This window comes from Notamacropus eugenii, chromosome 4, assembly GCF_028372415.1.
Source record: "Notamacropus eugenii isolate mMacEug1 chromosome 4, mMacEug1.pri_v2, whole genome shotgun sequence".
Taxonomy (NCBI): domain Eukaryota; kingdom Metazoa; phylum Chordata; class Mammalia; order Diprotodontia; family Macropodidae; genus Notamacropus; species Notamacropus eugenii.
Genome location: NC_092875.1, coordinates 270,278,290 through 270,302,551, shown reverse-complemented (window position 1 = coordinate 270,302,551; position 24,262 = coordinate 270,278,290). Strand labels below are relative to the sequence as shown.

At 34.7% G+C, this 24,262-nt stretch overlaps 1 protein-coding gene across 2 annotated transcripts in view; it reads left to right on the top strand.

Moving 5' to 3' along the window:
* RB1CC1 (RB1 inducible coiled-coil 1) overlaps positions 1-17,678 on the top strand; it is an 83,408-nt gene extending 65,730 nt beyond the window's left edge. The window contains exons 19-24 of one of the 2 annotated variants that reach the window (XM_072604582.1): positions 4,328-4,382; positions 5,343-5,390; positions 9,572-9,630; positions 12,099-12,235; positions 15,671-15,741; positions 16,634-17,678. In XM_072604582.1, coding sequence (XP_072460683.1) covers positions 4,328-4,382; positions 5,343-5,390; positions 9,572-9,630; positions 12,099-12,235; positions 15,671-15,741; positions 16,634-16,711 — 448 coding nt within the window. In that variant the 3' untranslated portion in view covers positions 16,712-17,678. The remainder of the gene's footprint in view (positions 1-4,327; positions 4,383-5,342; positions 5,391-9,571; positions 9,631-12,098; positions 12,236-15,670; positions 15,742-16,633) is intronic. The other variant, XM_072604583.1, reaches the window with a different exon arrangement.
* Positions 17,679-24,262: the final 6,584 nt, after the last annotated feature.

Sequence of the window (24,262 nt, the reverse complement as noted above, 5' to 3'; positions counted from 1 at the left end):
CTGTGTCCTCAGTATCTCTATTGCTATTATTCATACATTATAGCTATATTCTGTTCTATCTGATTTGGTACACGATTTTTTTCTCTTGCTTTTTGGTTTAAATTACATTTGGTTAAATTTGCAGGAATTCAGATAAAACTCTTTTTGCCTCCTCTAATATAATGTGTCAACCCTGACAAAAAGTCCATTTTACCTACAATTGAATTGACAGTCTAGAAATACAAATCCTGTTCTCAGATATCATTCTCTTAATCAGTTGTTCACTTCTGAAATTGTCTTCTTTCAAAGCATCCATACCTGTCTTCAGGAAACAGAAGTTAAGAAAATTTTCCATCTCTGTAAAGTCTTCATTTTCTTGATGGGGTCTTATTTATAAGTGGTGCTCTCTGGGTTTCTAATGGCAGTATACAATTTTTTCCCAATAAGTTGCCTAAAAAGCCTATTAGAGGTGTGTTGGGAGATTTCTCACTTTGTCTGGGGCTTTAGCGCAAGAAGATAGCAGATCTCTTTATTGTTAGTAATTGGTAATGACATCTCCTTATACTTTGGTAAGGAGTTTGGATTATGGTTCTGCATCCATTGCTAAGGATCATTCAGAGATCAGCTGGGGTCTCAAACAGTCATTTTACTAAAAGCATGTTCCACTACCCTCAGGAAAAGTAGTTCTCAAGGAAGTTGAAAACAGTTCAGAAAGATAAAATCAGATAAAAGATTATCTTTCAGGTAGATTAAAAGCAGTTGGCAAGGTTCCCTGGGTTTCAAGAGCTCTCTGCCAAAGTCTTAAAAACTGCCTTTTTATTCTTGTCCAAAGCACCGAGGTCAGTTCACCTAGGATCGTGCTTAACCCAAAGTGTCCCAGGTCTGCAATACAGCTTCCTTTCTTGAAATGACTTTCTCTGGTGGTGTGGGAATTTGGTCGTAACTCATACCTCCCCAGTTCTACCAGTATCCTGTTCCACAATGGCGTATACGTTCACCACATAAATTCTGGTTTTGGGGGGGGTTTTTGGACTCTTTATTGCATGGGTGATCTATTTTCTGACAACATCTGTGGATACAAATCATGAATGTTTGGAAGGTAAAACAGCTGCTTACTCCTCAAAAGATCAGGGTCTCCCTTGTACATCTCTGTTCTTTGGTTTTGAGAAGTCAGTATTCTTCTTTCTCCCTTTCCTGCTATTTTCCGTTCCTGTATCTCCCATCCTCACATGAGTTGGATTTTCTGTCTTGTCTTCAGATCCTTTGTTGTTGTTGTTATTTTTACACTTTTACCAGAAAGATTTCATTCTGTATGATGACTTGGAGGGGAAAAAGGTATTTCATAGAGCTTTTACCTTCTCTTCTTGAATGGGGACTACCCTGTATTCAGAGCAGGGTCTATGAACTTTTTTCTTTCTTTTTTAAAAACATATTATGTTAATTGTACAGTACAACCAGTTTCCCTTTTTTTTTTAACTTTATGCTTATGTATTTTACAATATTCTGAGAACAGATTTATAGGCTTCATCAGAATGTCTCGGGGGTCTGTGACACACACAAAAAGTTAAGAGCCCCCTGTTTAGAACCTAGGTAGCAGGTACTTGGCAATGGCAGAAAAATAAATATAGCAAAATATACAAAACACTACAAAACCTTCTCACCCTTCCATGCTTGTTTGATTTAGAGTAGAAGAAACCTTGGTTTGAAAACCACAGTATTCATTAGTTATTTGATTTGGGGCATTAAGAAACACTTTTAATGTGTCTTCATCTGTAAAATGGAATAGTAATATCTGTTATCTCACAGATTTGTTATAAATAGATGAAATATTGTTTAAAAATTTTTGAAGTGCGTAGATAAATGTTATTATGATTATCATCTCAGTTCTCTGACATTCTTTTTGGTAGCTCTTGTTGCCAACATCATTTCTAAACTGCTTTGGTAAGCTGCCTTTCAGCATACTTTCAGGGCCCTAAATAGAGCCTTTTTTTGTGTTTGTTTATAGCAGCCTTTCTGCCATTTTTCCTTTGATGAGCCTAGTTTGCTCAGTGCCATTCATGTGCAATTAACAGCTTCCTGCCAAAGGCTCAGAATATACAACATAATGAAAGCACAGATGTACCAAAATTGGTTTTCTTGTGCTTATTAATAATTATTTCATGCATTTGATTCTTTTATCTTTGAATAGTTTTTGGCAGATCATTTGGGTTACTGGTTTTCAAGTTACTCTTTACAGCACGCTGTGTTTCTTCTGCCATGGTTGCAGGACTTTCACTAGTTGTTGTCCCTGGGATACTTCTCAGATTATTCTTGTCTTTCTCCAACTATGGTGCCAAGCTCTGTACTCCATGCTTCAGTTGAGGTGTAACAAAATACAGAAGGACAATCACTTCTTATTTCTATAAGCTGTGCATCTCAATCCAGATCAGGATCACATTCACTATTTTGGTGCTACTGAAAACTGCTGACCCACTGAGCCTGCCACACTTGAATACTTCTCATTCTTTTTTAGACAAAACTGAAGACTTCTACTCTTCTTTTTTGTACTTGTGAAGTTCATTTTTTTAAATAAATTAAAGATAGTATGGAATTTTCATCTTACTAGATGAAACAAAACCTTAGCCTATCAATGATTTTGGATCCTACACTTTGTATCTCAGTGTTTTAGTTTTTCCTCCTAACTTGATGTTCACTCTATAAATTTGATGAGCATGCCTTCTCTGCCTTTATCCAAGTTGTTAATAAAAATAGTAAAGGTGGTTAGTCACCTAGCATTTATTAAGCACCTACTGCGTGTCAGGTACTGTGCTAAGAGCCTAGAATACAAATAAAAGCAAAAGAGAGTCTGTTCAGTGAGCTCACGGTGTAATGAGGGAGACAAATGTTAACAGCTATAGATAAGATACAGATAGAGCAAACTGGAGGTAGTCTCAGAGGGAAGGCACTAAGATTAAGGAGGACTAGGAAAGGCTTCTTGCAGTAGGTATGACTTTAGTTGAGACTTGAAGGAAGCAAAAGAAGCCAAAAAGTAGTGACAAAAAGGGAGAGAATTTCTCTGGCATAAATTCTCTGTTTGGTATTCAAAGTACTTCACAATCTAGCATCCCTCCCAATGCCGCCTTTGCACTCTTTGATCTAAAGGCACCAGCTTTCTTGCTTCATCTCCTGAATCTGGGTTTTCACAGGCTTTCCCCAAGGCCTGTAATGCTCTCCTTCCTCATCTCTTCCCTCTATTTTTTTTTTTCAAGTCTCAGCTAAAATCCTATCCTTTACCAAAAGCCTTTCTTGATCCCCCTTAATTCTACTGCCTGCTTTTTGTTGATTATTTCTTATATAAAATCAGTTTCCTTAAAAAACAAGGATTGTCTACCTGTCTTTTTATCTTCATGCTAACATAGTAACTGCTTAAAAACATTTATTGACTGATTTGTATCCCTAGTGTCTAGCACATACTAGGAGTTTAATAAGTATGTGGTTGATTAATTAATGTACTTTATCACATTCTTCATTAAAATCCTGTTAAACTAGATTTTGAACAAGAGGGGACTCTAGAAGCTACCTATTCCAATTACAGAAAAATGGAAACCTTGAAGGATTAAATGACATGCCTAACAGGCAGGTTTGAATGCAAGAAATATCATCTTACATGAACTGATAAAGCCATATTATTTGTAATAATCACTCATCTTTCTAGATAGTCATCAGCCATTTCTTTATTGATCTGTTCATTTGTTTCTTCTCAAAGAGGCTTTAGTGGCTGTTCTTGTTTAGCTCATCTGCTAACCATCATCTAGCTAGCACTATCACTGACCGAGCCACACTAGGGAAATATATGTACATTCATACATGCATATGCATGTACATCTACATAGAGAAACCACTGGAATACTACAGTTGTTAAAACTTACACAACTGAATTCATACTAGTGTTTTATATATACCAGACATGTTCTTTCCAAAGGAATAAGAGAAAATTAAAATGAAATAAATACTATCAGGCTATTCAGCTATATTAACATCTTGTCCCTTAAATTTCAGGGGGAAATAATCTTCATTTTGTCATTAAATTTTAAGTTGTAAATATAGTAGCATATTCCCATAAAAGGATATATGATAGTGAAAGTAAACTTTCCAAATGTAATAACAAATTCATGGTTCATTGAGCACTTCATAAGTTTATCATAAACACCAAAACACTATTCAAGATTTGGTAAAGTATTTAATATCCTTATTCTTCTTCACTTTTAGTAAGAGACTTAAAAGAATTTTAGAGATGACAGTTGAAGATAGCACTTACCTTTGAAATAGTAGAATTATTTCTTTATAAATTCCTTTTTTTTCTCCTTAGTGAAAATATTCACATGTTGTCTGAAGAAAAACAAAGGATAATGTTGTTAGAAAGAGTAAGTAACTTTCTTTTTTTAATTCTTAAATTCATTGTATTCACTTTGGGATATACTTGGGTATTCTTTAACTGGTTTCATTCCATTAATATATTTTTATTGTAAAAAATATATCCATATTATTTGCATTTAGAATTTAATTTTAATTGTTCTGTGTTTTTTGTAATGATCTGCTTAACATTTTGAGGAATCCTGTCTTTATTAAAGTAAGCAAATGGCTTTCAGCAGCTCAGATAATCTTGCTGATTTTCGAATGCTAATTAATAAAGGTACATATCAGAAAATACAAGATCTAAAATCTTTATACATTTCCTACTTAGTAGCAGTCCTCTATTAACAGTTTTAGGAAATAAAAGAAATACTTTACATATTTTTTAAAATGGTAAATTATATTTATCTTGGGTTAAAAATATAAAAAGAGAAGAGCTGTAACATTTCTGATAGCAAAGTTACACAACTAATGCTTCTCAAATAGAAATAAATTTGAATGTCTGAATAGGATCTTGAAGGTTGGCAACTGTTTTCCATTTTCTCCTCTGACCAAGTCACTAGGTATGTTTGTTTCTTATGTTGTATGGTTTTATAATTAGGCAAGCACATATCTAACTTTTATAAAGGTAAGGAAGTTCTTTGTCCATAGACCAATCATCATTCCTTAATTCTATAAACATCTTTTTCTATCTCTTTTGGCTATCTAATGGAATTCTAGAAATAAAAGTGGCAAATATTTTCAAGCAGAGCTTAAACAAATATGTCTGTTTCAAGCAAAATCCAGAGCATTTTGAATTGATTTCTAGGAAAATGTCAGAAGATATATAGAGCTATTGTAAAGAAAAATTTTTGGTTATTTTTCTTTTGATTAATTCACCTTTTTCAGAGAAATGCTTTTTTTGTGTTTCAAATATTTTATCATTTGGATGGATTCTAAGTACAGAAAATAAATTGTTGTTTGTTCTACAGACTTTGCAGTTAAAAGAAGAAGAAAATAAGCGGTTAAATCAGAGACTAGTAAGTATTTATTACTTGGCATGTTGATAGCTCTAAAAGTGTCATTATTTTTATGCTCTTTTTTCTTAAAGACCACAATCAATAGTGCATCTACTTTTGAGCACTTTGTTTCCAGTAGTCATGATGGTTTTTATATTTCTTTTTATAAATACCTCTCAGTTCAGCTGTACATTTAAGTATTCCGCTAGGCAGTTGTGATTAGAGATACTATGTAAGTGGGATTAGGGAAGGGTCAGATAGATATAGGTAAAACTAAGTGTAATCGATGAATTAGTGAAATACATTTAAGTTTTTATGCTAAACAATATTCTCAGTGCTAGGAATACAAGTACAAAAGCAAAAACAATCAAGAAGTTTATATTGTTTTAAAAAATATTTTTATTTTGTTAAATATTTCCCAATTACACCTAAAAGAAATGTTTTCTAACATTAATGTTTTAAAATTTTGGTTTTCGTATTCTCTGCTTTCCTCCTATTCTTTGACAAGGCAATCAGTATGATATTGATTATACATGTAAAGTCATGCAAACATACATTTCCTTATTGGCCATATTGTAAAAGAAAACGCATACATACAGAGAAAAAGAAACTTAAAGCATGCTTTAGTCTGCATTCAAAGTTTTCCAGTTCTCTCTCTGAAGGTAGATACCATTTTCCTTCATGGATTTGGAATTGTCTTGAATCATTGTCTTCATCAGAATAACTTCAGCCTTTCACAGTTGATCATCTTTAAAATATTGCTGGTACATTTTACAATGTTCTTCTGTCATTCCAGGTTTTTGCTTGTCATTTCTTACAGCACAATAGAATTCTAGTACAATCCTATATCACAATTTGTTCAGCCATTCCCCAGTTGATGGACATCTCCTCAATTTCCAATTCTTTACCACTGCAAAAAGAGCTGATATAAGTATTTTTGTACAAATAGATCCTTTCTCCTTTGATCTCATTGGGAAACAGAACTAGTAGTGGCATTTCTGGGTTAAATGGTATGCATAATTTTATAGCCCCATGGCCCTTTTGGCCTATTTCCAAATTGTTCTCCAGAATGGTTAGACTCAAATAAACTTATATTCTGATAGAAACTACACATAGTAGAATGGTGGCTAAGATCAAACATTTTGTTTGGAAAAGTTATAGAGATAGTGAATAAAGCTATAGCAGAGTAGATTTATATACCCTTTTTAGTAGAAATGACAATTAGTTTGATTATGGTTCCGGACCTAGAAAAAAGGAGAGGGTTGAGAGTGCATGGCAGCCAACAAACAAATGGCCAGGGAAGAAAGTGAAGTGTGGCTAGAGTTAGACCTAAGTAGAATGTCCTACCAAGGCATCTACTTATCAGGATCCAAGAAGCACAGTGAGGAAATGACTGGGGAGTGATTTAATGTAAAGTATGTGATCATTGAGTAAAGGAATGAACTTGCTTCTGGAGGAATTACTTAAGTCTTCCTGGAGGAGGAGGCGGCATACCAGCTGGGTTTTAAAAGAAAATGATATTGACAGAGTTGTATAGAGAATGTAGTCTAAGCACTGAAGATGACGTATTTGAGTGCATGGAAGTTGGAGAGCACATGATAAAGTTAAGGAAAATACGTTAGTCCTGTTTTCTTAAAAATTTTAGAAGGATTGTGATATACATTGGTGGAGTAAGATACAACCATCTGAGTGAATCATGGGCCCTTAAAGTATTGAAATGTTGCCATATATGTACACCATCCTGGACAGGAGGATATTAAGTTTCCACTAATATTAAATTGTAACGTTAAGTTATTTATGTGTGCGTATGTGTGTATACAATATATGTATATTTAATTTTTATCAAAGCCACAGTTTGTTTTACCTAAAGCATTGTACCCATCACAGCTGGTACTAGACTATATATAATATATATACACACTTGTGTACACACACACACACACACACAGAGCATATGTATATAATCAACATTTTATAGAGAAATTCACATGCTCCTGATTCCCTCATTATAAAAATTTAATCATTTAGCTATTTGTATGTGTATATATGTAATTTCAAAGCTTTAAAAAAATATATAAGTAATTTCCAGTACAATACTGCTTCTAACTAATATTGAATAGAGAAACGTTAAGCCTTATATGATAATCACTGTGCTAAACACTGAGGATACAAACACAAAATAATTTCTGTTAAAAGTGATATATCATCTATAGATGAGAAAAGCAAGGCCTAGAAAAGTTAAGTAATCACATAGGTGAGGAAATTAAATGTGTACTTATAGAAGAAATTACAGAATCTGAGATGAAAGGGATCTTATCAGCATCTAGTCCAACCCTGGAGATGTGACCTCCTTAAGAGCTCTTATCATAGTTCTTTTCATAGCTCCAGTGCTTAGCATAATGCTTGGCTCATACTAGACCCTTTTATCCATCATGGAAAACAAGAGAACAAGAGAAATATGAATTATAGAATATTTCCCCCAAAGTAACAATTTTATTCCTTGAATGTATACTTAATATACTGGTTGTTGCCAAATAGAAGTTCTTTTGTGACTGGAAAGAAGACTTTATAGGATCATAGATCTAGATCTGCAAAGTAGACGCTATTCTGTAATTTTATAGATGAGGAAACTGAGGTCCGGAGTGGTGAAGTGATGTGTCCAACATGATGCAGATAGTAAGCAAGAGAACCTGGAATTTGAACCCAGATTCTTTGATTGTATAGTCAATATTTTTTCAGTATGTTTTCACCATTCATACAGCCCATTTCTAAAGTGCTTGAAATGTTTTTCTTCAACATTATGATTTCTTTAGAAAGAATTTTCGTGGCACAAAGTGAAATTTAAGCTCATTTTCCATTTATGCTTTCAAAAATTTCAAATTGAAAGAATCTCAGGGCTGTAATAATGTCTTTCACATATGGTATCCCAAAAGTCTTCATATATTTTAAATCTATTAGAGCTATTAAAGCTTAAAACATCACAAGACTTTTACCATGTCCTATGTAGCACACAGATTTTTCCAAGAGCTTCATGTATGTTATCTCATTTGATCCTAACAGCAGCCCTGTGGAGTAGGAACTGTTATTATTCCAGTTTTATTTCATGAAAAAACAGACCAGAAGCCAGGATTGGTTAAGTGACTTGCCCAGGATCACACAGTTAAAAAGTGTCTGAAGCAACATTTAAACTGAGGTTTTCCTAATTCAAAATCCAGTGCTTTGCCAACCCTGCATCCTGGGATTTAATGTACTTATAATGACAGTATTGAAACTGTTAATATTTTAAAGCCCTAGATCTTGAAACTCAGTAGATTGGAGTTTTATTTGCAAAGGATCTCCATGAGGGCCATTAAGGATCATCTAATCCTTTTTGTTTTATGTATAAGGAAGCTGATGCCCAGAGAGATAAATTGATATCCCCACTGTCACAGAGCATTTCTTACTCTGTCAGCTTCGAGCAAGAAAAAACTAAAAGTACCCATGTTTGATAAAGGCATGGAGCATCATGGCATTAATTCATAAGCTTTGTAAACCTATACTACCTTGTCATCAGATGGATATTCTTAAGGCATGTATCTATTTTTTTGCATTTATATTACATGTGCACATCAGTGCATGTTTTGATTTAATGACAATGATCATTATACTAGATGAAATAGAACACATTTTCAGATTTGTAGGTTAACAACACACAAGTCTTTCTTACCTTTGTTAGCTGAATTACATAATTTCTACATACATTCCCTCCTCAATCCCCCTTTGCAGAATTTATTGGTCCTTTTACTTCCATCATTTGGAATTCCCTTCTTGCCAAGGCTTAACCCCTCTCTACATGTATGCATAAACTTTGATTTATTTAACATGAAGAGTAATCTAAATATAGTTCTATATTTAGTTTTCAGACTAGCCATATTTAAATAAAAATAGGTTTAACACCAGCAAAAACTAAGGGAAATTGTTGAAGGCAACTACACTAATATAATGAAAAGTAATTTGAATATTTCACCAAGCACTAGTCATTTTTTTCAGTGACTCTTGAGTTATCAAGAACTTTTAGATAAATGTAATTTCTTAATAATACATGTATTTTGATCTAAGATTTATTCTATTTAGCTACATAATAAACAATTTAAGGATAATAAAGTATGTGAGAGTAATATCATTTTATGTGCTTTATTACTTGCTCAATTTCTTTCTTCCAGATGTCTCAAAGCATGTCTTCAGTTTCTTCAAGACATTCTGAAAAAATAGCTATTAGAGAGTAAGTATATGATTTGGGGAGATTCTTTTATGTATGTCACCAATTAGTAAGTAAAGTCTCTTAAAAGTGCTAACTTGTTAGAGAAATCAGAGAATTTCAGATTAGTAGGGGCTTGAAAAACTATTTAATCCAACTTAAACTTAAAGAATTATTGCCTCTGCTGTTCTAAAAGTGGTCATCTAGATTTGCTTGAAAAACACTTCCAGTGAAGAGAGACCTGCAACTTCCAAAGGCATGCCATAGGTTTTAATCCATAGACAGGTATTTCATTGCTCTGTGCTGCACTGTCACAGACAGGTGCTCCATTGAGGCTAGTTTTTAGACTCCTTAGCATTTCCCAAAACCAATATATGATAAGAAGCAATTGCCCTTAATGATGTCAGTCACAAAATGTTAAGAATGTTGTGCTGAAACATCCATAGCTTACTTCACATGTGTTTATTGAATATATCTAAAAGCCTTCTTGAATTTTGGTGTGTGTTTGTCCTTCATTGCCGAAGAAGACCATGCCATCAGAGAAATGATGACATGACTTGCACTTGACTTTGTTTTGAGTGAGGGAGGGCTGTGCAGGTCACCAGCCTCACTTCTCCTCCAGAGCCATCTGAATCCAGTGACCAGATATTCATCAGGATGACTGGAGATGACCCAGGAGGAGGCAGTTGGGGTTAAGTGACTTGGTCAAGGTCACACAGCTAGTGAGTGTCAAGTGTCTGAGGTGAGATTTGAACTGAGGCCCTCCTGACTCCTGTGCTTTATCCACTGCACCACCTAGCTGCCCCTTGAATCTTGGTATAAGTATAGCTAGTAGTATAGCCCATAACTACCTATTGTTTAAAGTTATTTGTTTTGTTTGTTTTAATATGCTTAAGCTTCCATCTTGACCAGAGTTCCAAGCCTTTAATATGAAAATATAATTATTTCCCAGCTTTTTATGTCTAATCTATATTTCTTTCTGATTTCAGTTGCAGTAGGAAAATAAAAGCTCAGAATAGTTCTTTAGTTAGTAATAGCCAGAAGGTTCTGGATGAAGACAAAGAGATGGTTAATATCACCTCAGTCCCTTTCAAACCTAAGATGGCTGTGTTATGGTTTGGGGGTTTTTTGCTATTCTGTTTTAGGGGAAAAGTAGATAAGGGTTCCTGAAATAGTGATTTTCTGCTCTTATATCTTAATTATTCCCAGTGATCTAAGAAACTTAATAATTGCTTTAATCAGTTTGATTTTATTTAAAAATAAAAACAAAAGAAGGCCAGATAGCATATTTAAGCACTGTGTTGGGTCACAACAAGCAATGCTATAAACCAAAACTCAAAAAAATTGCAAATTATTATTCTTGAAGCTCAGTTGTTATTGTTGAAGATCCCCTTCTTTAGGCCCCTGGGGGTTGGGGGGTGGGGGTGGTAAGTATACATGTGGTTTATTGGTTTTAAGATAGTCTGATTTATAAGTCAAGTTATTAGGCAAGTCATCCAATGAAGACAAGGAAGCCATCCTTCCACTTCTTTTCCTAAGCAATGCTTTTTACACCTGGATCATATCACCTTGAGCAAATTGTGACGTTCATAATTTAGTTTCTTTCCCAACCATTTAGCTATACCTAGGATAAAACATTTTAAAAGGGGAGAAAGGAGTTTTACTGGCACTTTGCTTTATGTCAGATTATAGTGAACTGCTAATGGCACTGTAATAATCACTAAAACTGCCAGATGCTTTTAAAAATACCTGTGTTTACTTATACATAAATAGTTATGATAAAATATCAGAAAAATGCTTGTAAAAATCAAAGTAGATTATTTTTTCATAACCAGATATTTATTGAATACATACTATGTTCCTGGCCTTATGCTCATTTTCTTAGATAAAAAAAGGGCTTTCAGGGCTTGTGAACATGTAGATTTAAATGGAATTTTGAGGATATAGTTAGTCATATTTAGCTAGATGTGATACGATAGAAAGAATACTAAATTTATAGTCAGAGGAACTAGACTCAAATCTAACTTCCTTTCCTTACTGCCTCTAGTGACCATGTAGTATTAGACAATTCCATTCACCTCTGGATCCCATTTTGCTGATCCCTTAAATGTGGGAGTTAAATGAGATGATCTCAGAGATCCCTTTCAAATTTATAGCCTGTAATTTTATCTTAGGGTAGCTAGGTGGCTCTGTGGATAGAACCCAGAGCCTGGAGTTAAGGAGACCTGAGTACAAATCCAGTCTCAGATACTGGCTGTGTAACTCTGGGCAAGTCTCTTCACATCCATTTGTTTTGATCCACTGCTGAAGGAAAGTATCCTTGCCAAGAAAATCCCATGGACAGTATGGTCCACAGGATCACAAAGAGTCAGGAACAGCTGAACAACAGCAACAATTTTTATCTTAAAATCCCAAGTTTAGTTAAGCTTTCAAGAATGTAGTTGTAATAATAACACCACCAAGTATAGTAAAGCTCTACTACTTTTATTTAGTTTTCAGGTTGGAGATTTGGTTCTCATTATCTTGGATGAACGTCATGACAATTATGTATTATTTACTGTTAGTCCAACTTTATACTTCCTGCATTCAGAGTCTCTTGCTGCATTGGACCTCAAACCAGGTGAGTGTGGTAAGTGTCTCATTTTTAACTAAAATATGATACTCTAGGGTCAGCAATTACCAGGTTTTTTTAATGATAGCCAATTTTTTTAGACTTGTTAGAGTTCTAAAAGTTGCAGAATTTGGCATACTAACTAATTCACTGTAGTACAAATATTTACAAAAAAAAAGAGAATGTTTTGCTTTATATTCTTTGTTCAAAATAAGCAATTAATAAATATTTCTTGAATGTGTACTCTGTCCAGGGCATTGAAAAGCACTGAGATGTCCTTTAAGGGAACTGTCAAATCCAGAAATATTTTTTAAGTCACTTAAGAAAATTATGAAGTAGAAATTAGGAGTCAGAAGTCATGAATTCTTGGCCTAGCCTGGACTCTGTGTGATCCTGAACATATTACTTAACTTTTCTGGGCATCATTTTCCTCAGCTGTAAAAGAAGAAAGTGATCTGGGGTCCCATCTAATTAGCAAATATATGAACAAATATTACAGCTGCTTAGGATGCTTTAGTGTATTCTCTCTGGTAAATCTTAACAGTGAGATGATAATATTTGAGAACTATTAGCTTAAATATTTACTTAATTAAAACATCATATTCAACTAAAATTCTTTTTCAGTGTTTTATCGTAGTGTAGAGGTGACTAGATTTTTAAAAAATTGTGTCAGTCAAACTTGGTTCTACCAAGTGAGAGAGGCCTCAAGTGCAAGCTTATTTGTCTGTTATCTGAGGATAAGCCTAACTAAATTCTGAGAGGCTTATCATCAGAAAGTTGACCAGTAGAGACAGATTATTTTGTCCACAGCAACTCCATGCAGTCATCTAAGTTCTTACATAACTTGGTTAAGATGGTAAACAACTGATGAAATCATTATTCTTCTCAAATATTAAAATGCTCCCTTCCTTGATCATGATGAAGAAAATTATTGTATCAAATGTCATCATTTAGTCCAGGGTTATGTGATTCAGCCTTGTACATACATATAAATTAGTGTAGCTTTTATAAATTCAGGTTCTCCATTTCCCCTACCCCCTTTCTTCCTGAACTTAAAGACACTAAATAAATGAGCATTTCCACATATGTAACAGAACAGAAACTGCAAATCTCTGTTATATAAACTTGCTTTTAAATAAGTAAACGTATATAAAATAATTCTAATCTGTAACTGGAAGAGGTGTCCTGGTTGTTTTCCTCTGTCTTTCAAAGGGAAAAATGTAATGTGCAAACGTAAAATTGTGTAACTTTGGCTTTTCCCAAATAGTAACATAGAGAAAATGTCACTAAGTTTCTCACATTCATAGCCTCCTGTCTTAACTACTCAAGAGTCCTCTGGTAGTTTTTGCAGTGTGTAACATCCACTATTCTGAGGACTTCAGAGTTCTTCCCAAAGGTAGGGAAGATTCCCAGGCCACTAGGAGAGAGGCTCTGTAGTGTCATGGATGGAGATCTGGACTGTACTTGTAGTCTGGTAGGTAGAAGACTGAAGAGGAAGACTTGAGTTCAAGTTCTACCCAGTGACTATATTTCTGTACTCAAGTTAAAATCTGATTTAAAAGCTCAGTGTGCCTAGAAGTGCTGCTTATTTTCTTTCTCATATCTACTTTGTTAATTGGTGGACAGCTCAGTAGGATATGAGGGCCCTTTGAATCTGCCTCTGTGGCAGTTTACCAACTTGAGTTGCACTACAACTACTTGCTGCTTGGGCAAATCAAACTGAGAAGATGCTGACTTGTATTAATAGATTCTTCACTTAGTATTTATACCAATGAAATCACAGGTGCAGTCTCTAGCCTTATGCCAGGCCATTAGTCTCAGCTTCCCTATAATATAACTCAAACTGCTGGCTAGCCACAAAGGTGGATCCAGAGAGCTCCCATTGAACAGAGGAGAGCAAAGAGAAATGGAGAAACAAAGGAAGCTAGGCAGTCCTTTTGAGTCCATTGGGCTTTTCACCTAGATTTTAATTTCTTCAACTTAATTTCCAGGCATGGACTAAAGAAAAACTGGAGAGATCTGGTTACTAACTAGCCATGAACAAATAACTTAACTTCTGAGGGCCTCTGTGCCTTCATCTGTAAAATAAAGACTTAAGGCTAGATGATCTCTAACGCCTTATCTTGCTCTAGAATAGTTCTAGAGCAGAAATTCTGTCTTTTTAAATAATTTTTTAAAATATACTTATCCTCTTTTCCCAACTAGCAAAATTGAGGCTATTTAGATGAAACTTCCAAGGTTGCTACCTGAACCTTGTATACATTTCCCAGATAAAATATGAAGAGATAAGTTTAATTTTATATATCTCTGGGTTAATGGATTATCTGATGAATTACTATCACAGGATTGTTGTTGTCTTGAAGTCACTAGATGTGAAAAGAAGAGAAAAAGCTTATTTCTTAATTTGTAATGTGACAATATCTATTCTTTTGTTTCTATTACTTTTAAGATGGTAGGGAAGGGCATTCCACTGAGGTTTGATTGGCTGTAGTAGTGATCACCAGAACCTTTAGCTCTCACATTACCATAAAATTTCATAGAATTGGAGAATTAAAAAGCACCTCTGGTCATCCATCTAGCCATCTAGTTCAACTCATACAAGAAAGGAAAAATTACCACTACAACATACCCAGCAAGTGTTCAGCCTCTGTATGAAGACCTCCATGGAGGGGGACCTCGCCATCATTCTAGGTAGCCAGCTTTTTAATTATCAGGAAGTTTTGCGTGACAGTAAACTTAAACTGTTCTCTTAGCAACTTCCAACTGTTGTTTCTTATTTTGCTCTCCAAGACCAGTTGGGGGGGAGAGGGGGAAATCTAATTATTCTTCTGTGTGACAACCCTTCTTAAAAGTCAGTGCTCCCTGTCCCTAAAACTATTTCATTCATCTTTAAAGTTTGAGAATATACTGACCTAATAAGTTAGTGTCCCTGTTACTATCATCTAACACTTATTCAAGAAAGTGGCAGCTTTGAATGTTGAAGAGAGTTTTTCCATTTCCTTTTAAACACATTCTGCCCTTCTCAACTTAACTTTAGAACTTTCTACTCCAAAAATCCTTTTATTTGCTGCATGCACCTGATATTCTGCCTGGTTTTTTTTGCATTTTCTTCAGTTTATTTTTTGTATTTCTTCAAATAAAATCTTCTTGGTTAGTACAGTAGGTGGCACTCTTGTGCCATTGTGGAGTCATGAATTCTTAGATTTCGGTTTGCAGTGCCTTCTATATTGATTTTAATTTAATCTGTTCCATAATCCATTCATGTTATGTCTTACTAGTTAACTGAAGGGGAGAGATGGTAATGATAAAAAAAATTGTTCACAAGTATTTAAGGTTTTCCTTGCTTTGTGTTATAAATTCATAACTCAAGGATTTTATTTATTTTTTTAAAGTGTTGAAGTGCTTTATAGGAGATTTTATTTTTAAAATAAAATTAATGCTGTAACTTATTAGCTTCAGGTACATCTAGAAGACCCTGGGTACTTGGAAAAGTAATGGAAAAGGAATATTGTCAAGCCAAAAAGGTAAAACAAAATATAGGATGTGGTATACGAAGCATAGAATTAGTAAAGAAAACCTACAGTGCTTTATGTAGAAACCAGTAATAATCATTCCCTATCCAGTTAGAGCATAGGTTCCCAAAGTGAGTGATATCAGGGCATTGGAATGATCTGGGGGGCAGGAGTAGCCTCAGGTATAGTTGTGGGGTGTTAAATAAAAATAAGGCGTTAACCTAATCCCAGGAGGCAGTGAGTAGTTTTTTTTAAAGGGTGCAGTAGGACAAATAAGTTTGTAAACCTCTCCGAGTTAGAAAATGGTTCCAGTGAAACCCAAGAAGGTCACCCCTTTGGCTGTAGTCATAATTAATCCTAGCAAATAATCTTGATAGGTATGTGTCATTTGCCATAAAGGGGATAGACAGATAATCAGTTAGGTTACCGACTGAAAGATTAATTCTTGTTTTATCCCTGCTGAGTCAGTAGTGTCTTATATGAAGGGTAGCTCTATAAATTAGTGGTAATCAAAAAAGAACTCTGTTTTGATGCAGAAATATTTTCCTTTTTGTCTATCAAACCTCCCTGAGTGAAGATGCAAAAGAATTATTTCATGATTTAAAAATAATGGGTTTAGTGTCAATAATTTATTTATAATTAGTAAGTATATACATGTCTCATTTTTAATAATCTCATTCATTCTATTGAGTCACCACTGAAGACTCACTCTAATTCTCTGTAATTACTGCAGAACAGCTTTTTAGATGAAATAATATTATTATGAAGTCCTTCTATTACTTACAGTGATAACTCTTAGATAATGTCTTACCTTAGCTTGAATTTCACATGCAGCAAGTACATGTTAAGAGTGCCATGTGTTTGGTTTAGTAATTTAAAGAAATATTTCTTCTTTCTCTCTTAGGCACAAAACAGATTTAAAGTTCCTCTGGGTACCAAATTTTACAGAGTAAAAGCTGTGCCGTGGAACAAGAAAGTATAACCCTCACAGAAAATTCATTTCATTTTGTCATATTTTTTCTGCCTTGTCCTACAGTGTTCATCCATCACTCCAAAAGTAGAAGGCCATCTTTTTTATACAGAAGTCAATATGACAATATACTTCATTGATGTACAACATTTATTTTTTAACAAATTACATTTTAGAAACAAGAAATTCATCAAATCCCTTGGCTGAATTACAGTTTTTTACCCAGATGACTCTAGAAAATGTGGACCAAATTAGTTCATTTTCTCAAAGGGCATACCCTATACATTGTGGCTTATAAATTAGCCATATTAATTGCCTGTTAAATATACATTAGCTCAAACTTAGATGTTAAATGTTAGTTACCATTATTACCAGCATTTGTCCTTTTGTGAAAATCAGGATACTTGCTCTCTTTAACACATTCTTTATAATATGTATAAATTCTTCAAAACTATTTAAAGAGTGTCATTGCATGCAGATAATCATATAATTTTCTTAAACATGAGTTTGCCTCTGTAGATAAACTACCACAACTTGTTTCATTATTTTTTTTAAATGCCCTTTGATGTTTCAAGGAAGGAAAAAAAGGAACCCTACAATTGGATTGACTGATTTTAAGATCAGCCACAGGTAATCAGCAATCTTCAAAGCACTTTGGATGGATTGATCATATAGATTCTGAAGGGAAGAATTTGTGCCATTGACAGTTTTAAATGTAAGCACATGAACCTTCCCAGTAACACAGAAGTCTTGTATTAATCTATTTAGAAAAATCATATTGATGAAATTGTAATTCATGGTTGAGCTTCAGGAAAAAAACACTCATTGTACATTAACCATATAAAAGTCATTTAAGTAACAAATTATTGTATTGTAAAAGACATGTAGAATTTTAAAACAATAAAGATTTGAACCTGTAAATGTGTGTGCCTTTTAAAGAAAATGGTTAAGTTTTTTTAATAAATTTGAATGAATGCTGGAGAGTGTGACAAGATTATTCTGTATCATTACAGCACAGAGAAACATCTGTATTACAGAAATGATATTCTTTAATTTATATTACAGGGTAAAGCAGTGTTTTCCTAAGAAGTAGAAATGAATCGTGGCAAACTCCCTTGCTCATAGAAGCAGCTGTTAAGCGAAGGCATTTCAATGAGTTATTGGGTTAAAGAGGATAGTGTTCCAGTTACATTTCTATAGGACAATAATGAAATTATTCATTTGCATTAAATATTTAACAATATTTCTTCATGAAAGAGTTAAATGTTTTTTTTAAAGGTGTGTATCAGAAGAGAAAGCAAAATGGAATAAATACAAAAGTGTAAAAAATTCCTGAGTTTGACAGCATATTAATAAATGAATGAATGCTTTAAAACGTTTCTATTCAATCTGTCCATGACTTCTTGGTACCAAAAAAATAGCCAACAGACTGTTTTGTATTGCATCTGTCTTCATCTGAGAAATAAAATTTTAGTGAAGCCAAAGGAAAGCACAAATGTAGACTAAATTTGATTGTGTTGGTGTAAAGTTACCAGTCAGGCAGTTGTTGCAGTGTCACAAAGACACATCCTAAAAGATTCAATAAGATATTCATAGACTTGGCTTTGTGGTGCCAAAGTGTGCTAGTAAGTATGACAGCAGATCCCCCTTTAACATTAGTGATTTGACCTTAATGTTTAATTTCTCCCCAGTTAACAACAGAATTATCAAAGTTCATCAATTTTGCTGATGTCACACTGAATTGAAAATTTTGAATTTTCTTCCTTTGAATTGAAGAAAGAATACTTTAATAGTTCAGTGTACTTGTATAGGTTACAGTGCATTCATACCTTTTCATCCTGTGTAGTTCTAGATTATACCTTTCAATAAATTTTCCATAGAAGATTTACACAGCATGCTAGTTCAGCATTCAGGTTCTCCACCTTTCCTTTTGGGATGCACCCACCTCTTTATTCATGTCTTTGCTCCAATCTTACATCTCTTGGTACATGCAATTCACTGTTGTTAATATTCTGTATCATTCACAGTTTAGGTCCTGAGAATTTTTTACTTCAAAACACATTATTTAAAATTGCAAAGCAAAATTTTATTTAAATTTAAAGGATCCTCACCATCCTAAATGTATTAGATTGTTTTCACTTAATTTCTGAAAGCATATTGTTAATATTCTATTAAGAGTTTAGTGAAGAGAACATGGAATATTACAATTAAATAATTTGTTATTTTCATTTTGCAAATAAGTGTAACAACATTTTTCCATAGTGTAAGTCAAAATTTCTTAGCCTATGAAGGACTTTGAGGTCATTATTTTATGGAGATTAAAAAAAAAAGGTCAGTTTGACTCATGTATGTTTCATGTGGAGATGTATAGAGAAATCTTCTCCTCCAACCTCCATATTTTACAAATAAAAGAAATATCCTAGGTGAGGTGTCTCACCTAAGATGAAACAAGTAACATACAAACACAGTACCTTATTCTATCTCCAACCCCAGCATTCCTGCCACGTCAGGTTGCTTTTGAGCTAAGGCCTAACCCCCAGCAGTAAAGCTAAATGACTGCTTTAGTTGCCAGCAATTTAAATCATAGGCAGGAGGAAGGGGAATGGAGAAATAGAAATGAAATGGGGAAAAGAAGGAAGGAAATAGGCTGAAACGTGATTTAATTATCACCACCAACTTCAACTTTATAGTACTCAAGTTTACTCCTAATTTGTTGTGATTTGACTTGAAGCATGTACAACCCTTAAAGGTCTTCAAAATTAGCCTGCAATGTCAGGAGTCATAAATCACTTTTTAAAACTGTATTTGTGTGAAAGAGAAATAACTATACATAACATTATTCTCTGAATGTGAAGGACTTATATGAGTATCAGAAGGATCTGTGTTTTTGGTAGCATACGGGAATCTGGACATGGAAAGTTTTTTCACCAAGGTAATCTGAAAGGATATGGCAGATGAGATGGAGATGCCAGTCACATAAAGTGACTCATCTAGGGACACACAGTGCATTTCATATGAGACTTCTATCCAAGTTATCCCGAATCCAAGGCCTGCACACAGATTGTCTCCATAGAAAAGGTTTATATACTTAGAAAATGCTTATTTTTTGAAACAAGTTCAGATCATTGGGCTCCAAACATTTGGGATAAAATAGGCAGTTATATAGCACCTGTTCTGTACCAGGCATGGTGCTTACACATTTTGCAAATATCTCATTTGGTTCTCACAACAACCATGCAAAATAGGTCCTATTATATCTATAATACAGTTAAGGAAATTGAGGCAGACAGAAGTTACGAGACTTGCCCAGGGTCACAGTGTCTGTGGCTGAATTTTAACCCAGTCTTCCTGACTACAGTCCCAGCTCTCTTTCCACTGTGCCAGCTAGACTACTCTGCTTCAGCCAAAACATAAAGTTCTTTCATTTCAATTTTCAGTGAGGGTAAAATAATGAAAAAGTATTGATTTTCAGTGCCATATGCAGGAATCTTATGTTAAGAGATATGATAGTGATGCACTACATACAATACTACAATATATTATTCTATAATAATCATTTAGAAGCATGGATTGGAAGGGCATCTTCTGTGACGTGCTTTCATATGTCAAATTCAACAAAGACCAAACTTTTGGTATTACTGTGGAGAGTTAAAAAAAAACTTGTGAATTTTATGATCCCACCTTTTAGGAAACATTGGCTAATGTGAAATTTCCCTTTAGAAATTGTGTCTAATTTTCCTAAAATAGATGTAGATTTTCTTCTACTGACCTATATTTAAACATTACCATGGCAAACAGTTTGGTATAACTTGGTAAGTTGCTTCACAAAGTCCTCTAGGACTTTTGTTTCTTTTTAAAATGAATATAGTTGGGCTGGATTTGGAGTTAGATCCATGCTTTCCTGAATTTATGTTTGTGGAGCTGATTTTTTGTACCCAAATACATGACATTTAAATTTATTGTTTATCTTATGAGCCAGTGCTCTAGCCTTTGCATATCCTTTTGGATCCTAATTTTGGCATCCATTATGTTACCTTCCTATCCCAAGCATTGTACCATTTGCAAATTATACCATGTATACTTAATCAAGTCACTAATAAAAATACTGCTTGGCTGAAGGCCAAGGATAGATCTATATGGGGCACTCCCTGGGAGACCTGCCAAATTGACATTGAACTAACAACTCTTCTTTGGGGTTCAGCTCTATATCCATCCGATTGTATCATAATCAAATTCATATCTTCTCCACAAGAATAATATGAAGTATTAATATTGAAGGCTTTGCTAAAACCTAGGGAAACTAAATCCACAGCATTTTCCTCACCTAGTTCAGGAATACTATTAACAAAGGAAATGAGGTTAATCTGACATGACAATCTTGGTGAAGCCATACTGGCTCACTAATTGCTACTTTCCATCCCAAAAGTAATCTGTTCTAGAATTGCCCCAGTAATTGGAGTCCAACTCACTGACCTATTATAGACTCTGTTCTCTTTCCTTTTGTGACAAAGAAGACATTTATCCTTTTCCAGTAATGTGGTTCCTCTTCTTTTCTAGGATCTTTTAAGTATCAGTGACAGTTGTGCCTCTTCTTTCCAGACTCAAGGTTGTGGTTGATCTTGGCCAAGTTATTTGAATTCATCAAGGGCAACCAGGTGCCCTCCTTACTTGAGTATCAACTCCCTGTTAAGTCATTTTCTCTCTTTTATAGTGTAAAGGCCATTTTTACAGAGAAAACGGAACAAGGATTATGCATCTTTCCCTTCTCTCTCTTGTTTTCATTGCTCCATGAAAAAGCAAGGCCCTCTCCCCTCTTTGATACCTTTTCCTCTCCTAATACAACTAAATGACAAAAATGAAAAAAGAAAAGTCCTTGGCTTCCTTCTCTAGCTTCGGCTTATTCTGAGCCTAACCATTTGTAGCATTATTTTTTTATAGAAGACTGCCACATTCTTACATTTATCTGCTTTGACCTGCCTTTGTTTCAAATTTCTGTACATTTCTTTTAAAAACCTAGGTTTGGTGAGTTCCCTGGGTATCCACATCTATTTTCCTTCCTCATTGAAATTTTTTTCTCTTTGCCTCTATTGAATTTCATTCCTTACCATCCCTCTTTCCCCTGATACCTTTGAGAGTTACTTTCCTAAAATCTAGAGTTTATCTCAGACTATGCCCAGATTTCCTCTCTTCAATCGTAACACTCTGGTTGGGGTGTCACTTCATTCCAATATTCCTATCATCCCACCCCCGGCAACCAATCCCTGTCTATTAATGAGAACGGGATCCAGAATAAAATTTGCCACTTTTGATTCCGTCACCTTTTAAAGGACAAAATTATCATTAAGATAAGTCTATAAGTAATTATTGCTTGATGCCCTGCTTTTGGTAAAGAGGGAGATTAAGTTCAAGGAGAGAAGATGTCTGGATGGTTGAAATCCTCTTGTTGTAAACTTGTGTTCTGTTCCAAATTCTTCAACTATGTATTCCATTTTGTATAGGAGGTCTGTATTATGACATCACTTCTTTTCCTCCTTGCATTAACTTAAGTGAAATTGGGGTTAAGTGACTTTATGCAGCTAGTAGGTGTCAGGCTGAATGTGAACTTAGGTCCTCCTGACTCCAGGGCCAGTGCTCTCTCTGTTCACTGCACCACCCAGCTGTCCCTAAATGTGTATGCTTTTTTTTTTTTTTTTAGCATTTTTAAAGCATTTTTTAAAAATTATTTATTTTTAGTTTTCAACATTCATTTCCACAAGATTTTGAATTCCCAAATTTTCTCCCCATCTCTCCTCTCCCCCACCCAAAACACTGTGTATTCTGATTGCCCCTTCCCCCCAATCTACCCTCCCTTTTATCACACTCTTCCCTTCCCTTATCCCCATCTTCTCTCTTTTCTGGGAGGGCAAGATAGATTTCTATACTCCATTACCTGTATTTCTTATTTCCTAGTTGCATGCAAAAACAATTCTCAGCATTCTTTCCTTAAACTTTGCATTCCAACTTCTTTCCCTTCCTCCCTTCCCACTGGGAAGGGAAGCAATTCAATAAAGGCTATATATGTGTAGTTTTGCTAAAAACTTCCATGATAGTAATGTTGTGAAAGACTAACTTTATTTCCCTCCATCCTATCCTGCCCCCTATTTATTCTCTTCTCTCTTTAGACCTTGTCCCTCCCCTAAAGTGTTTACTTCTAATTACTTTCTCATCCCATTTGCTCTTCCTTCTATCATTCCCCTCACCCTACTTATCCCCTTCCCCCCTATTTTCCTGTAGTGTAAGATAGATTTTCATACCAATTTGAGCATGCATGTTATTCCCTCCTTAAGCCAAATGTGATGAGAGTAAGCTTCACTTTTTCCCTCTCACCTTCTCCCTTTTTCCCTCCATTGAAAAAGCTTTCTTTCCTCTTTTATGAGAGATAATTTGCCCTATTCCATTTCTCCCTTTCTCCTGCCAATATATTCCTCTCTCTCCCCTTAATTTTATTTTTTTACATATCATGCCTGCCTATTCAACTCACCCTGTGCCCTCTGTCTGTGTGTGTGTTTGTGTGTGTGTGTGTGTGTGTGTATAATCTCTCCAACTCTCAATAATCTCTCCAAATACTGAGAAAAGTTTCAAGAGTTACAAATATGATATTTCCTTGTAGGAACATAAACAGTTCAACTTTAGTAAGTCCCTTGTGATTTTTCTTTCCTGTTTACCTTTTCATGCTTCTTTTGATTCTTGGATTGAAAGTCAAATTTTCTATTCAGCTCTGGTCTTTTCATCCAGAATGCTTGAAAGTCCTCTATTTCACTGAATGATGATTTTTCCCCCTGAAATATTATACTCAGTTTTGCTGGGTAGGTGATTCTTTGTTTGAATCCTAGTTCCTTTGGCTTCTGGAATATCATATTCCAAGTCCTTCGATTTCCTAATGTAGAAGCTGCTAGACCTTGTGTTATCCTGAATGTATTTCCACAATACTCGAATTGTTTCTTTCTGGCTACTCACAATATTTTCTCCTTGTCCTGGAAACTCTAGAATTTGGCTACAATATTCCTAGGGGTTGCTCTTTTCGGAACTCTTTCAGGAGGTGATTTGTGGATTCTTTCAATATTTATTATACCCTCTGGTTCTAGAACATCAGGGCAGTTTTCCTTGATAATTTCATGAAAGGGGATGTCTAGGCTCTTTTTTGGATCATGGCTTTCAGGTAGTCCCATAATTTTTAAGTTGTCTCTCCTGGATCAGTTTTCCAGGTCAGTTGTTTTTCCAATAAGATATTTCACATTGTCATCTATTTTTTCATTCTTTTGGTTTTGTTTTGTAATTTCTTTGTTTCTCATAAAGTCATAAGCTTCCATCTTCTCCATTCTAAAAAACTATCTTCTTCAGTGAAATTTTGAACCTCATTTTCCATTCAGCTTCCTTTTTCATCCAGGTGAAAGCACTTTCTTACTGACTTTTGAAGCTGCCTTTGGCATTTGTGGGTTGAGCAATCTGGGAACTGCTGCTGCTCGTGGCACCCTGAAGCGTGTTCAGGTCCTGTCCCTGCCGTGCTTCAGCCGGCGCTGGGCT